Here is a 16,008-nt window from a genome sequence, read left to right on the forward strand (position 1 = left end):
ATGTTTAATGGACTGACAAACACATGTGACATTTGTCGTTTACAACATATTTAAAAATGATCCTGTATATTGAGAAACTTATGGGACTAAGGCAACCTTTTTAAGTACATCACACTGAAAAGTAAAACATTCCTTCAACATCCATCATGTTTCCCTGTCTCAGTCTATGTGTGTTGTTATGTAAAATGAGATTAATGTTGAATAGAGCCCGGTGAGCATTAATAATAAGTAACGTAGACAGAACAAAAATACTGCTGTTGTTATTATAATGAACATTTTAGTTTCCCACCGTCTTTAGTCATACAGCTAAATCCCAGGACTTCCAGCCCTGTGGGTTAAATGAGCCCTCCGACAGGGCTGTCAGGCGGCCATCCAGATGATGAAGGAGATGAGCAGGAACACCGTCAGTGACGTCACGCAGCCCGCACACAGCGCGGCTCCCACGCCGCACAGTGCAGTCAGGTAGGCGCTCATCCGGCTGCACACGATCTTCCGCACTGTTGTGCAGAACTATAAGAAAGAGGGGCAGGATTAGTCAAATAATCACACATTGAGGGGGGGGGGGGGGGGGGGGGGGGAAGTCTTCATTAGCTCCACAGCGGCCATCGTTAAGGTAACACTAGGTGGCGCTACTCGCCTCAGGAATAAGTGGACTGGAGCAAACAACCGTGCCCTTGTCAGTAAATCTACATTTCAGTGTTAACGTCATTGAGAAATATGCACACACAATCATAAGTACATTAAGTCTAATCCACAGGTCACTAAACGTAAACACTAAATCCACGGAGAGAAAAAACAACAACTGACGGCTTTGCAAATGCAAATGCTGCACGTGCAACGACCCAAACACCTTTTGGCTTTTTGCATGCGACCTTTTTCCTTTCATAGTCTCCAGAAGGCACCGAGTCACACACCTGACAAGACTTTATGTACACGAATGAAACAAGCTGTTAACATAAATAATGATTTATATACATTCATAAACGAAATTAATTGATTAAAAGTACTTTTTCTGCTCTAAAACAATACTAACTTCTCTTTATGTCTTTTAAAGTAGTAATTGTGAGAAGAGATACCTTCTTAATGCAGTTACAATCCAAGTGTTCGGGGAATACATTTTAAAACCCTGGTTCCGATTTACAGTCCAAAAAGAAAAGTGTGTCAAGGCAAACAAAACGAATTTTGTAATAAAAGATTAAAAAGCACTTTTGTAAGGTATCGACAGGAAGAACAGAGACTCTACCTGGTACGTCTGGTAGCTGATGGCCATGCCGTATCTGCAGTACATGACATAGTGCTCGCAGTTGTACCACAGTAAGCTGTACGTGACTGAACCCACGAATGTCTCCGCCCTTCTGGCCACCTCGTCCCCGTCCAACGGAGGCCGGCTGCACACTTTGTCCATGTGGTTGATGAGAATCTCCGAGCCGTACGCGAAATCGGCCACCGAGTCCACTCTGACGCTGGCGACCTTGGCGAGGACCCCCAGCAGGAGCCGGTTGTTCGTTATCATCTTTGCGATCGCGGGTTTGTTCTTGGAAATCACGGGCAGGATGTCCGGGATGAGGTGAGCCACGCGGTCGTCGCCCAGGTAGATGCCAAAGTGCGTGAATAAGGTCCTGGGGACTTCTAATAAATCGCCGCGCTTGTAAAGAGAAAGGTCATGTTGAGAGTCCTCGTCCTTGTCCTCCTTTTTGGAGGCCACGAAGAAAAAGCTGAGCAGTTGGCAAAGAAACATGATGGCAGTGTGCTGCAAAGTGCCGAACGCCCGTTTTATTTCAGTTGTTATCGGGAGGGGCGGTTTGTAGGATTAGATATTGGTCAACATTTCACTAAGATTTTGACAGAAATAAAGGAGCTTTCTCTAATCACTTGGTTTGTACCACTCATGCCTCGTTGTAATAAGGTCAAAGGTCCTCACTGAGAAGGCTGCCTTGGCTACGAGTTAAATCCTCCTTTTTAAAAGGTCACGCCTGTTGAGCAATCACGTAAACAGCCTCGAAGCTGCACGTGGTGTAGAGGCGAGCACTGTCACCGAGAAGTTTGGTTCCCGGTCCAGGCCTCTGTGTGGAGTTGGCACGTTCTCCCCTCCCTCCGTGGCCGCGTGGGTTCCCTCCGGGTTCTCCGGTTCCCCTTCCACAATCCAAAGACATGCAGCTCAGGTTAATTGGCCTGTAAGTAGGTGTGAGTGGCTGCCTGTCTGCGATAAGGATAAGGATCAGGATCAGGATCAGGATCAGCGGTTCGGATGATGGAGGTGGAATAAACGGCCGTTGTTTTTCGTGGATTGTCGTGCAGCGCTTTAAATTCTTTTCGTCATTATTCAGCACTTTCTTGGACATTTAAAAAAGAAGAAATCAATTATAATAATGTAATAATGCAAACCTGTGCAATATAAATACACTGTGCGATACGTTATTCTGCCTGCGTACATACAATATTTCAGTTGTTGCGGATTCTTTACTGTTATTTTATAACTTTTTGTTATTGTTTATTTATACTTGTTTTGATTTTTTTGTACTATGGCTCTTACCCTCTGCTGCTGTAATCATGTACACTTCTCCACTGCGGGACTAATAAAGGATTATCTCATCTTATTTTAGCTTATCTTAAATATATTTATTGAAATGCCAGTCAGTACAGACAAAGCGAAAAAGACTTTCATGTGATTTATTGAAATGTTGCTAATATTATTGAGTATTTACATTTTACTCATGCTGCACGTGTTACTGTTTTACAGCTAATTTTAGGCTCATGCTTTCACCGACGGACGGAGAGTCACTTATACAAGGCCCACAAATAAAAATAAATCGTTTTATTAAAACACATGTCATATTTACAACATTATATTAAGAACACTACTATAAAATACCAATCATACTGTATATACATTAAGATATTGCTGTCATCAAAGCACTACTGTATATATTAATTTTAGCGGCGACTCAAATGTTAGCAAAAATGGATCGCGAACTGTATTCTCATATCAAAATGATGAGAGGGCAGATATAAGTCATACAGCGAACTATTAATGCATTTATCAAAACATTAAACATTGTCTACACAATCGAATGAAAGTACAGTTGCAAAGCAGACTCATAAGGCATCGGGGGCCAATAAAAAGTTCAGGTGCAGGTTATCGGTGCTGAACTCCTTCAACCAGCCATCCACAGAGTGAAGGGGATAAGAACTGTGGGTAATGTAGTTGACGGTGCCATGCCGTAGCAGACGATGGAGATCATTCCCAGGAGGCTGGTGAAGATCACGCTGCGCTGGTCTCTGATGACGGACTTCACGCCCTCACAGAACTACAAAGGAAAGACAATTCATCAGTTCACTCATTGGAGTAATTAACGGCCGCAGAATAGGAAAAGTCTCCTAAAATCATATCTTTCACACCACGATCATAGTTTGACCACCACATTAAATCAGCCTGCACGGTTAGCCTGGAGGTGACCATAGCAACAGTTATGCCCATGAAACCTTAAACTGGATTACGAATTTGGGAAAGCGGGACTGCCACTTGGCCCTGAAGTGCAAAAAACAGCGTTGGTTGCTTCTGCTAATCTGATTTGCAGATTTGCAACCGGGAATGTGCACCAATTAAAGTACAATAAGAACGAAGTCACGCCCTTCAGGGTTCTTGCAGTACTTTATAGCCGAGGTGGAAATGAAGATAGCTTCTGCTAACATCAAAACATTTTTTTATTATATTTAAAAAATATATATATATTTTTAAGAAATAAAGATGACCCACATGGTAAATCAACTCAAATGACTGACATGATGAATGGCACCACAATTTGCATGCAATAACAACTATTTCTTTACGGCATATAGTCTGCACAGACTGCAATGTAAACACATACGAGGGAACATGTCGTGCTCAGAGCAACTCAGTGTGCATAGAAGTCAGAAAAGGGACCTTCGTACTCATGTTACATTATTTACTTTTGTAATTTGTTTACGTACTTATTGTGAGCCCAACAATGTTGTAACAAAGTGGGTTTGTTCCCTAAACCAAACTGCGGCCATTTCACAGAAAATGAACCACGGAAAAAACATGTTTTATCATCACACCGTGGAATGTCTTGTGCTCTTCATACGCCTATGACGCCAGGTCGGGTAACTGAGGCTGGAAATGAGTTGTGACCATTAGCTCTTAAGTAAACTGATCACAAGACGGGATTTGTCAGGATCTGGGTCGCACGCCTCCATTAAAACCTCCCTGCGGCACCCTGACCTCAACTAAAACTGCTCCAACAGAGTGGCTGTTGTTTAGGTCTTTGTGAGCACTCTATCTAAAGGGAACTTGGAGGCGTTTCAAATACATCCACATCAGCTGCAAGGGGCCCAATAGGGAAGTCAACAGGGGCCCAACAACAACATGTGGCCGGTGGGCCTCCACAACACATGTATCCAATGGTTACACCTACAACAAACACACTGTAAAAAGTGAAAGAGGATTTCAACACATGCATCTTGTTTGTTCTGCTTCCATGACGATGGTACACAGGATTATGAATGCACAATCATCATGTCGTCTACTTAAGACGTGTAACGGTGGCTCACCTTGTCCGTTTGCCGGCTCTCTGCAGCCCCGTACCTGCAGTCCGTCACAAAGTGCTCACAGTTGTACCACAGCAGACTGTACGGAACGGCTCCGATGAGCCGCTCCGCTCTCCGTGCCACGTCTTCGTCGGGGAACGCTTTGTTCTGCATCGCCTTGTCCATGTGGTTGATCAGGATGTGGCCGCCGTACGCAAAGTCCTCCAGCGTGTCCACGCGCACCGTGGCACACCTGAAGATGCAGCCGAGGATGAGCCTCTTGTTGGAAATGACGGAGCCGATGAGCTCCTTGTCGTTTGAAAACACGGGCAGGATGTCGGGGATCAGGTGAGCCACTTTGTTGTCGCCTAAATAAATGCCGTAGTGGGTGAAGATGGTTCTGTGGACCTCCAGCAGGTCTCCCCTGCGGAGGGGCGGCGGGGGGCCGCGGGGCACGTGGCGCTCGCGGTCCTCACCGGCGTCCGCGCAGCTGGACTCGAAGAGTTTGAAGATGGAGAGCAGGGAGAGCTTCTCCACCAGGAATGTCAGCAGCTGCAGCATCTCGAGAGTTTTAGGGGGAAGTGTCCTGAAGTGCTCGAGTCAAATGGGCTTTTTATACTTACTGGCATGAGGAGGAGAGCAAATCCCGAAAGACAGGATTGGCCACGAGTGACCTTGTGCACGTGCAGCCTCCTCAGCATATTCCTTTTTTTTTTTCCTGATGTATTTTTCTCTCCAGCCGGAGGCTTATTAGTATTAGTCCTCACTCAATTTACGTGAATCACCTCACGATCTGCAGCAAAGAAGAGGATGAATAGGAGGCAGCTTTGAGAGAAGAATCATGTTTAAAGAACTAAAGAAAAGCAATAATAGTAATACAAAAATGTAAAATGCTAATATATATATAATAGTAATAGAAAACAAAGAATGCATAACATGGATAAAAAAAATATAATCTACTCTTAATCATCATTTCCAGGCAGCTATTTTCAGAGAAGAAGCTCTGATGAATCTATTGTACACCACCTGGTCAAAAGATGGCCACCGGGCACTGCAGCTGGACATACTGGAGCATTTGGCATGTAAGAGTCCTACAGCTCCCTCAGAAGTTGTGGTGGAGACCAAAACCAGAGCTCAGAAGGGAGTGAATATTTGACTGACAGTTATTTTCAGTTTCAAAATATCTAAAGCGTTGAAATCGTACATATAGATTTATTGGGATTTTGAAGAATTACAGCGTATATATTTTCTTGGAGATGGGAACAACCTGGATAACCACAAGTGATGGTTAACCACATGTCATTTGATCATTTTGACACAATGACACACTATAATGATCACTAATCATACATCAGGGATCACATTTTCTCTCTTTATGAATTGATGGCAGATTGATTTCCTGAAAGATTATTGCTTGATATTTAACAGCGGTGGAAGAAGCGATACAGATAATTTACACAAGTAAAAGTACCAATTCTAGACTCTTTTACAAGTAAATATCCTGCAGTACAACATTTATTTTCTTAATAGGGAGTAGAGGAACAATGAAAATAATAAAGTACAATCTTTACAAGCTCAAATCATAAATCCATAACAAATAAAAAAAAATGCTAAACTTAATGAAGAATTATTAAAATAAAGATAAAAAAAAACAACTTTGCTTTCATTATTGCTCATATGATGGTTTGCTTGTTTGTTTTTTTCCAAGTTCTGTTTACCCTTTTGGTGATTTGACTGCCTCTATGTGAAATAAATGTCTAATTGCCCTCCGGATACGGCCGTGCTGAGGACTTGGTGGGCCGAGCACTTAGTGGACTCACACTGGCCGGTCTGTTCTGTCCCACCATCAATCCAGGATCCCAGTTGAGGAAAACAACCCTGTTGCTGGATGGTCTGCGCCTTCTCATATGAGATAAAACATTCCTTTCACCAGATTACCGTAATCCTGTTGGCTTTCAGTTACACACATCATTTGACCCGGAAAATACTTTGAGAACGCCTTTTCTGTGTGTCTTTGAATCCTTTTCTACATTTGTTGATCACAATCCCGGATACATGTTTTGCTTTATGTATTTAATTTAGACAGCTGCTTTTTATTTACTATGAGAAGACGAGTTTGTTGTGTGTGATGAATGAGTTCACAGCGCTATCGCTCAAACCTTGAACTTCTGACGAGAAGTCATTGAACTGCAAATGTAAAAAATACTCAAGTAAAAGTTGTGCATTCACAGTGTTACTTAAGTAAACATAAGTATTGCAAAGAATTGTATTAATATATATAAATATAATAACCCCTTTAAAATGTTATATTACAGTTATATTATTATTGCTTTTAATTTTATCCTATTTTACATGAGCTGTATTCAACATTCAGAGCAACAATATAGCAACAAACAATTCTAATCTATGTAAAATAACATAGTGGAGTAACGCCTACCTGAGCATGCTTTTAGTGCACGTTTATAAATGCAAATGTTATTCACGGTCGTCGCTCTTGCACTGCTCTCACATCTGATAATATCTCACCGTTTGACTAATAACTGCGTAGTATAAAAACCAAACAATGTAATAAACGGCACAATGAGCAGAGAGACACATTAATATACTGGTAACATGTGTCCCTGCAGGACCAAATGAACACACCCTAAACTGGGTGTGAACATGGAAGCCCAGCAGAGAACTACGAATTCACACGGCGGTGCTAATATGAGGGTCTCCAGATAACCCCCGAAGTCCTTCGTGGTGCGTGAACAACAAAGTGTCAAACCTCCGTCTTCATTCAGCTGAGTCGATTTACTGTCTGTGACCACAGGTTGAACCCTGAGGCGGTGTTACAACAAACCTTTGGCCTCTGTCATGGGGCCAGATTCACACCGCGGTCAAATGGCGCCAGACTTATAGTTGTGACCAACCGGGGCGGCGGCCTCGAAAACTTAAGTCGACTACCGATTTCAAATGTTTTCAAGAATTACAATAACTCTGTCTGAGTCGGCCTGGCATCTGTGTCTGAATCACACAACAACAACAACAGCAGCAGCAGCAACAGCAGCAGCAGCAGCCCAAAATGCGTCTTCACATGCTGGACACAGTGTTTCGCAGAGAGTTCCCAAGTCTTCATGGCACTTAAGAGAAAGAAAGAAACACTTTCCATCTGGTGTTTTTTTCTTTTCCCAACGAGTTCAGCAAACGTTCAGCAGTGTTTAGGTTCACAGGCCCGGCGGTTCACTCTCAGGTCAGCCAGGCTTTATACCCGTCCCGGGCCTGTTTTTTTTCCACATAATAAAACCAGGTCACACAGAGGTAGTTACGGTACGATTTATCATGTTACGTCAACATGGGGCCCACAGATGAAGCCTTATTAAGATATATGTATTACATGCATCTCCACTGTTTAGATATAGCTGCATACACTTGTGGTTGTGGTTGAACTGTGCAGCACACTGTACAACATTTGGAGTGATAATACCAGCGGCCTTAGTGTTTAGCTGCAAACATTCCTCAGTCAAAAAAGCCAAACATTGCACTTGACATCCCCCTCACCCGGCAGGGCTGAATTATGCATATCATTTATAATGATCAAGGGAAAGTTTCATTAACTCACTGACGTTATGATCTTAAAACAGGAGACATTAAAAAGAGTTCTCTTTTAAATGTGGGCTACTTACAAAAATGACTAATGACTCAAACAAAGCACAACAGCATGAAACCATGAGCTCTGTGGTCATGGATGGATTACTGAACGGGCCTAAAGGCACAGGCCCCGGGTCCAAAAGTATCAGGGGCCCCACTGCCCTTCACATGCGTGTCACTCAACGAGACCCATACCCATACAGGAAGAGACTCAGTATGACACCAGAGACAGAAAATGACTACAAAGAGACACAAAACAACAACAAAGAGATGCAAAGCAGCTGCAGAAACAGAAAACAACTACAAAGAGACACAAATGACCACAACGAGACGCAACATGACCACAGCCGGACACTATAAAGAGACACAAAATGATAACAAAGAGACATAGAAGAACTATGAAGAGACACAAAATCATAACAAAGAGACATAGAAGAACTATGAAGGGACACAAAATCATAACAAAGAGACATAGAAGAACTATGAAGGGACACAAAATCATAACAAAGAGACATAGAAGAACTATGAAGGGACACAAAATCATAACAAAGAGACATAGAAGAACTATGAAGGGACACAAAATCATAACAAAGAGACATAAAAGAACTATGAAGAGACACAAAAGGACCAAACTAATAAAGAGATGTGTAATGACCACAAAGAGACACTTGTTTTTTATTTATTTTTATTGTAGAACCTAAACTCTAAACTCTAAAACATAGATATGCATAATAATTACTATAAATTGTTGTTGTGAAATCAAGAAAATGCTATGTGAGAATAACCCTTCATGCAGATTAGCACAACATTCCTACTGAGATTATTGCAGACAGAGTGACGAAAACAACCTGTGAAAACACCTCCAGATATCGCTTCATATGTGTAGTCGATCTCAGACTGTTGCCTTCCTAAAAGGCTTTGCACATATTTTAATTGTATTACATAATTGCTTCGAGATTTCGCCCCCTATAACTTTTATTTATATCGTCCATCGGTGCGTCTCGTGTCTCGAGTGTTCCAGTTCTCTAAATAATAGCTCAGCTGCGCACGTGCTTCTTAAAACTTAAGCCGGTGTGAAGCGTTCTTTGTTTTCTGATGCTGATTATCATGCAGCAGGCAATTTAATGCTCTTCTGTGTCTACAATGCAAAATAACTCTTTTTTTTTTTTTAAATAAATGTTAATTTTGTAATATTTGTTAATAACTCCACCAGTGATTAATTTGTCTTAAAAATGAACAAAGACATTTGCAAACAGCTTTTCAGTTAAATTAATTTGTTTTAATCTACAGTGTACCAATTATATTAAGTCGTATTCATATTCATCTCACAGAAAATGTCATCGCGAACAGTCAAATGCATCTGAATTAATTCTCTGCATGATTGTTGATGTGTCGTCGTCTCTCAACCCAAACGACACGATTGGCTTCTGAATGCTCATAAAGTCTTGAGGTGTGTGCTCTCTGATTATGGGGTGTGTGTGTGTGTTTGGTTGATTGTGGATCCGCTCCCACTAGTGGTGTTACCTCACAGTGCAGCCAAAGTTATCCAATAAGAGGTCGACGCCTTGAAGAAATAAGAACGAGGTGTTGCAACAGAAGAAAAAAAGTGTAAATTACTATTTTGTGAAAGTAACTTTGGGTCTTAATGAAAAAAAGCACAGACGGGTGGGAGGGAGCAGGATTTACTATCTACAATTAATGTCCAAGGTCAATTTACTTACTTACTTACTTTATTTTGAGTGACCTTCAGATTGTTTTCTCTTCACAGTTGTTCCTCCATTTTAGTTTTATTTTCCTTCCAGAAATGGGCCTCCCGATATATACCAATTAAAGCCAATTAAAAATGAGTACTCTCTGGTCTTTTTTTTTTTTAACAAACAATGTGTCTATCCAGTTTTTGTTGTTTGTCTTTATTGTCTTTATTGACGACTGGCATTAATGTTTCACATGTTGTTATAATGACATCTTGTCAATAAAGGAATGACTCATGTTGTCATTTGTCTCTGATTCATAGTAAATGGTCGTAGTTCTCAAATGGAATAAACTCCAATTGACTGACGGTCAAAGCCCATTGGAATAAAATACCAACAAATATTTAATTTTTAAAAAGGCAACAATATACAAAGCGGAGTCGTCATACTTTTCAACTTCCTTTTCTCGTAACCGTCAGGTGACCCGCGAGAGGAACTGCCGTCCCCATTCAAATCTGGGAAATAATCAATGTTTGAGTCACAGCGTTGTCCCAACTGGGATGTTTGCGTACGAGTCCCTGATCAAACACCGACCTGAGGACATTGTCCAGATAAATATCCCACAGACTGGAGCAGCTTGTCATTCTCCAAAGAAGACCAGAGCCCGACTGGTCGCCGCGGCAACATGGCTCCATCCCGACTTGCAACGGCAGGAGGACTTCTGCTCCTTCTCTCCTTCTCGTCGGCAGTAAGTCACTGAATTTGGGTTGTTCTCACAACTAGAGCACAAACATTTGGATCATTTCGTTGATGTTGTTGTTGTTGTTGTTTTTTTGTGTGCAGCAAATCAGAGGAGACAACAGTGCACCGTGCACACCCCATGACAACTTTGTAAGTAGCTGCAAATAATGTGTTTTTCCTGTATGGATTGTATGTGTATGAATTGGCTAATACATTTCTTTGGACTGGCCCTATCTGTATTCAGGGAACGTACTGCCCTACAACATGCGGAGTGGCTGATTACATGCTGAGGTACAGGCCAGAAGTGGACAGAGATTTGGAGAATATGCAACATAAACTCGACACAAGTACCAACTTGACCGAAGGGGCCGAACAAAAAATCGTCTACATGAAAGATTCGACTCTTTCCGCCCAAAAGAACACCCTGCCAGGTAACACAGGCGCGCTTCATCCCCCTTTTTAATTTGTCATTTGTCTGGTACATATATTTAACTACCTTAAACTCATCTATACACACTGTTAATATATTCAAAGTATTTAAAAAGCGGCGGTAAGTGAAACTGCATTATTGACAGACTTTTTAAACATTTTTTATTTCAGACCCCTACTACAAAAGATCCACAGGTATGCTGGAGGATATTGTTCGATTTGAAAAGACCAGCATTGCACAGGAACAGCAAATATTGTAAGTTACCGTTCGCAATGAAGTTAAACCATTTGACATAAACCTTCATACCAAGTGGTATGACTCCGCATATTTACCGTAAATATACCGTACGACCTCTGCTCCTCAAATCAAATCGAATTGACTTATTTGACAGCTGTAGGTAAACGTTACTTTGGTGTAAAAATATAGACGGTCCAAAATGACGTGCTATATTCTATAGAAAGTACAAGAACCATAAATGTACATATTTTTGTCATTTATACAGATATGCAATGATGATTGCTGGGTATTATGTATGTTGATGTTTGATCAAACGAGTGTGTGTATGTGTGTATGTGTGTATGTGTGTGCGCGTATGTGTGTGTGTGTGTATGTGTGTGCGCGTGTGCGCATATGTGTGTGTGTTTGTGTGTGTGTGCGTGCACCTGGGTCATAACATGTGTTCTGGCATAACTAACTATCTAACGCCACTTTTTAAAATGTGATCCAATGCTCACCCATCACTAATAATATTCTGATCCAAATCTAATGCAAATATAGTGTATAAAAAAAACACTGTGTACCTTTACCTTAGATACTCTGCTGCCCACACACACCAGGTCAATGCACGCCGGCCATCCTCGCCCACTCACAGGAGTGGACGTTCACTCCTCTCTCCCCTCTAGAAACTGGAACTCAGACTCACTCCTGATATTTACCAGAAAACACTGAACAATATTGTGTCTTAATGTCTTTTAACCAAATTTGGTTCACCGTGGGGTTCCTTTGGCTTCCGTATCGTTTTCATATGTTCTTGTTCTTGTCTATTAAAGAATATATTTCAGCTTCATTGTCTTGTGCTTCTCACCGTGTGTGAACTGAGACGGTGTACAGTTCGTACCGCTCACATGTTCTCCCCCTCTTTCCAGTGAGCTCCAGAATATAATTTCCTCCAACGAGAGGAGGATGTCCGACCTGAAGCAGCTCTCCATTCAGCTGCAGCAGAGATGCACTGAGCCCTGCAAAGAATCCGTTGAGATCCAGAGTCTCACGGGAACAGGTAGAAAGAACATTTAATTAAATTACAATTCATTGACCTTCAGGTTGTTCCCATTTCACAAGCGGTTTCTCAATCATGCCTCTTCTCAACCACATTTGTCCTTGTTCAGTGTTTGTTTAGGGACGAAAAAAAATCAATATGCTGCAGCGATCCTAAGTAAACAGATGTAATGCCCAGGAAGGAGACCAAATAAGTTCATTCTCAGTGTTAGAATTTAAATAGATTTGGACATCCGACAACAGGAAAATAATGTGTGGTGGTTTTTGTCTTGTTTCACAAGGTTTTAGGATGTTTTGTTGTGACGTATTCAATATGACAATGAAAGAACCTCTTTTTTCTTCGTCTTTCATCAGACTGCCAGGATATTGCGAACAGAGGGGGCACCACCAGTGGCCTTTATTATGTGAAGCCGGCCAAAGCCACTGAGCAGTTCCTGGTCTATTGTGAGATTGACGAGTTTAGACGCGGCTTCACAGTAATACAGAGGGTACGCATCTGTTTCCTGTCTGTTTTGAATTCAACGTTTTAAGGGGGAATGGCTCTTTGCTGTCTTCACCTCGCACTGGATGGTTCCTATCAATATTGTCTCGAAGAAGTAGAAATCAATACTCATAAAAAACAGCTTGTATTTTGCCAATCCTGAGAGCAACAAACTGATAAGGGATTATATGAAAGATATGAGGAATTATGTGTTTAGATTTGTAATAGCAGAAGGCCTTCACAAGTGTCATCAACACTTTCTTTGGATACAATATACTGATGTAGAGGCCGGAGATGTATTAAATCAGAAGTCTGACCAATTCATAATAAGTTGACATAAAGTTACACTGGCACCGATCACTTTCACAGAGGCGCGACGGCAGCGAGGACTTCCACAAGGACTGGATCCAGTACAAGAATGGCTTCGGCCACCTCTCGCCGGACGACACCACGGAGTTCTGGCTCGGGAACGAGAAGATCCACCTCCTGACGACCAGCACCACCATGCCAACCGTGCTGAGGATAGAGCTCGTCGACTGGCAGGGCATCAAAAAGTATACACACACGCACTCAAACACACAGACACGATAACAGATTACGCAAGCTGGGGGGGGAGCAAAGGGACTCACTGACAACGGGCAAACATGACCTGACGAGGAGGTTCCCTTTGAAGAAGAGCGAAGGTGACTCAACAGGTTACCAAAAGCTAACCCTCCTCCTCCTCTCCCCGTGGCCTCTAAAGGTACGCCGACTACACCATGTTCCGAGTGGGATCGGAGGGCGACATGTACCGCTTGACGTACGGCTACTTCCTCGGCGGGGACGCCGGAGACGCCTTCGACGGGTTCGACTTCGGCGACGACCCCAGCGACAAGTTCTACACGTCTCACAACGGCATGCAGTTCAGCACCGTGGACAAGGACAACGACAAGTACCAGGGCAGCTGCGCTCAGCAGGACGGCTCCGGCTGGTGGATGAACAGATGCCACGCGGCACATTTGAACGGCAAATACTACCAGGGTGAGACGCCACGTGGCGATGATGATAATAATAATTGTTTTAACCAACCCCCCACCACACACACACAGAGAAAGACTCCTATTCCGAATACATAAATAAGTAAAACACACAATTTCCCCTCTAAGCTGTCTGTGTTCTCTCCGTCTAGGTGGAACATACACCGAAAAGGACGCAGGTGAATTTGGCTTCGACAACGGCATCATTTGGGTGACTTGGCACAACCGCTGGTACTCCCTGAAGGAGACCACCATGAAGCTCATCCCACTCAGCCGCATCACAGCGGGCGGTGGGCAGCAGACGGGCGTGAAACAGTTCGGCGGCCTTTGAGTCGCCTCAAAAACTAGACAAAACGAGCTTGTGATCTGTTTTGAGCACAACGGCACCGAAATCGCCATTAAAGGGAGAGTTTGTCTCAAAATGAAATAAAATCTCAACGTTCATATTTTTCCCCTTGCATGTGGTGCTATTTATCAATCCAGATCTAGTTTTGGAGCTAACCGCCTGTCGAGATGTCTCTCGTGCTCAAAGTGCAAATAAATACATTTTGAAAAAATTCAACAGCGATGTCTCTTTCCATAAATCGTGACCTGGTCACTTCAGACGTTGTTGTGAGCAGTTTAATGGATGAAGTGCCATGAAACTGCTCACAACGAGGTCTGTACATCCAAAAGTGGCACCACCATGTTAGAGGAAAAGACTGCATATGATTTTTGGGGCGAACTCTCCCTTTTTAAATGAAATGACATATCTCCATGGATAGTTTGTGACATCATGACAAGTGATGCTTGTGCATGTTTTACTGATCTGACGTAGCACGACACTGTTTGTCCTCAGGGTTGTTTTCAGCATAAATCATGTCTTTTCTTAAAGTGGTCATCACTTCACGGCTTTAATTTGGACTCAGTGGACACAACCAGTTGAGTCCATGTGGCGCGCAGGAGAGGTAAATAAATAAACAATCAAGAACGCCACAAGACTGAATTGACTGCGAAAAACGTTGCCATGTTGCACCAGCGTGACCGGAAATATACACCTGTATGTATGTACAATACAACATCTTGAAATAAATATCATCTCAAAGGTAATAATTTGCTGTGTGACAAATTCAACATCACTGTGGTACAGTGTCGATAACTATTAAAATGATTAAAGTTTCACAAATAAATAGTGTTTATCTATGCTTATGGGAGCATTGTGAGCTACAGGGTTTTTTTTGCTTTCTGATTGTTTATATTCTTATAGATAACACACACAAGCATGAGTATTTGCTTTATATCGAAATGAATTGTTTTTAATTATTGATCTGGCAGGAGGAACTTTTAAGCAAATTAAACAGACGGTTTAAAGGAAGCATAAAATTAATGTGCTTTTATGAGCAAAACAAAAAAACACAATCCATCGCATATCACTCCATAAAAGTAATAATTTAAAAATATTGACCGAGGCAGTGATCCTCAAAGTGCTTTTAAGGAGCACTTGAAAGCGTCCCAGTATAAGTTTGGGAAGTCGGTAATTGAATTATCTAAATTGAAGTGCTCTTAAATGAGACTCTTAGTTCAACAAAAGAAAATCCTCTGAGTGAAAGAATGTTCAGACTTACAGCAATGTGCAGCTCTGCCTTAATCCTCTGACATATATGGCTTCAAGCTTTGACCTTTATTTATTTGTTGGGCAGTTTTTCCTCACTAACACCCGAAGGTTACGCTGCCTCGACAGCTTATTCACAATAGATAAATGTCTCCACGGCCGACCCTCCAAGACTAACTGCAGGTAGTAAATATAACGTTCAGTGTCACTCAGTACAACACCACCAGTTCTTTATATTGATTCACATTTCGACAGTTTATACTTTGCATTGTTTACTTGTACTACTTGTCCTCATGCATCATAACACTCACCACAACAACGTGGTGAGTCTAAATTCCATCTTTGTTGCAGACGGTTGTGCCAAATAAGAAATGCTTCTGTATTGGCCTAATATAAGAGAGTATATTTGTGCAAAAAAAGGCTGGTTTGCGCCCCCTCACTCTCTAAAGTCCAAAATTGATCATTAATCACAGTAAACATTGCAAGAGGATGTTTAGTCCTGAACCAGATTTTTTGGTTATAGTCCTATAATATAACGGCACGCCCACAGACTTTGCACCAATCACATTACTTTTTTTGGAATTGGATAACCATTAATCAATGTT

The 16,008-nt window shown here is 42.0% G+C and overlaps 3 protein-coding genes across 3 annotated transcripts; 1 reads left to right on the forward strand and 2 right to left on the reverse strand.

The window, feature by feature from the left end:
- Positions 1–360: 360 nt before the first annotated feature.
- Positions 361–1,738, reverse strand: si:dkey-30k22.5 (lecithin retinol acyltransferase family protein). The gene is made up of 2 exons (XM_034540847.1): positions 1,244–1,738; positions 361–510 (listed from the first exon to the last, which is right to left on the reverse strand). The coding sequence occupies exons 1-2, from the start codon at positions 1,736–1,738 to the stop codon at positions 361–363; spliced, it is 645 nt and encodes a 214-aa protein (XP_034396738.1).
- Positions 1,739–3,155: 1,417 nt separating this feature from the next.
- On the reverse strand, positions 3,156–5,109 carry lrata (lecithin retinol acyltransferase a). Its single transcript, XM_034540881.1, has 2 exons — positions 4,573–5,109; positions 3,156–3,308 (listed from the first exon to the last, which is right to left on the reverse strand). The coding sequence occupies exons 1-2, from the start codon at positions 5,107–5,109 to the stop codon at positions 3,156–3,158; spliced, it is 690 nt and encodes a 229-aa protein (XP_034396772.1).
- A 5,445-nt stretch (positions 5,110–10,554) lies between these two features.
- fgg (fibrinogen gamma chain) lies at positions 10,555–14,372 on the forward strand. Its single transcript, XM_034537990.1, has 9 exons — positions 10,555–10,617; positions 10,713–10,760; positions 10,855–11,041; positions 11,211–11,295; positions 12,186–12,316; positions 12,670–12,803; positions 13,166–13,350; positions 13,539–13,816; positions 13,965–14,372. Exons 1-9 carry the CDS (start codon positions 10,555–10,557, stop codon positions 14,141–14,143), a joined length of 1,290 nt encoding a protein of 429 aa, XP_034393881.1. The 3' UTR covers positions 14,144–14,372.
- Positions 14,373–16,008: the final 1,636 nt, after the last annotated feature.

The sequence above is a fragment of the Cyclopterus lumpus genome, chromosome 1 (assembly GCF_009769545.1).
Source record: "Cyclopterus lumpus isolate fCycLum1 chromosome 1, fCycLum1.pri, whole genome shotgun sequence".
Lineage (NCBI taxonomy): Eukaryota > Metazoa > Chordata > Actinopteri > Perciformes > Cyclopteridae > Cyclopterus > Cyclopterus lumpus.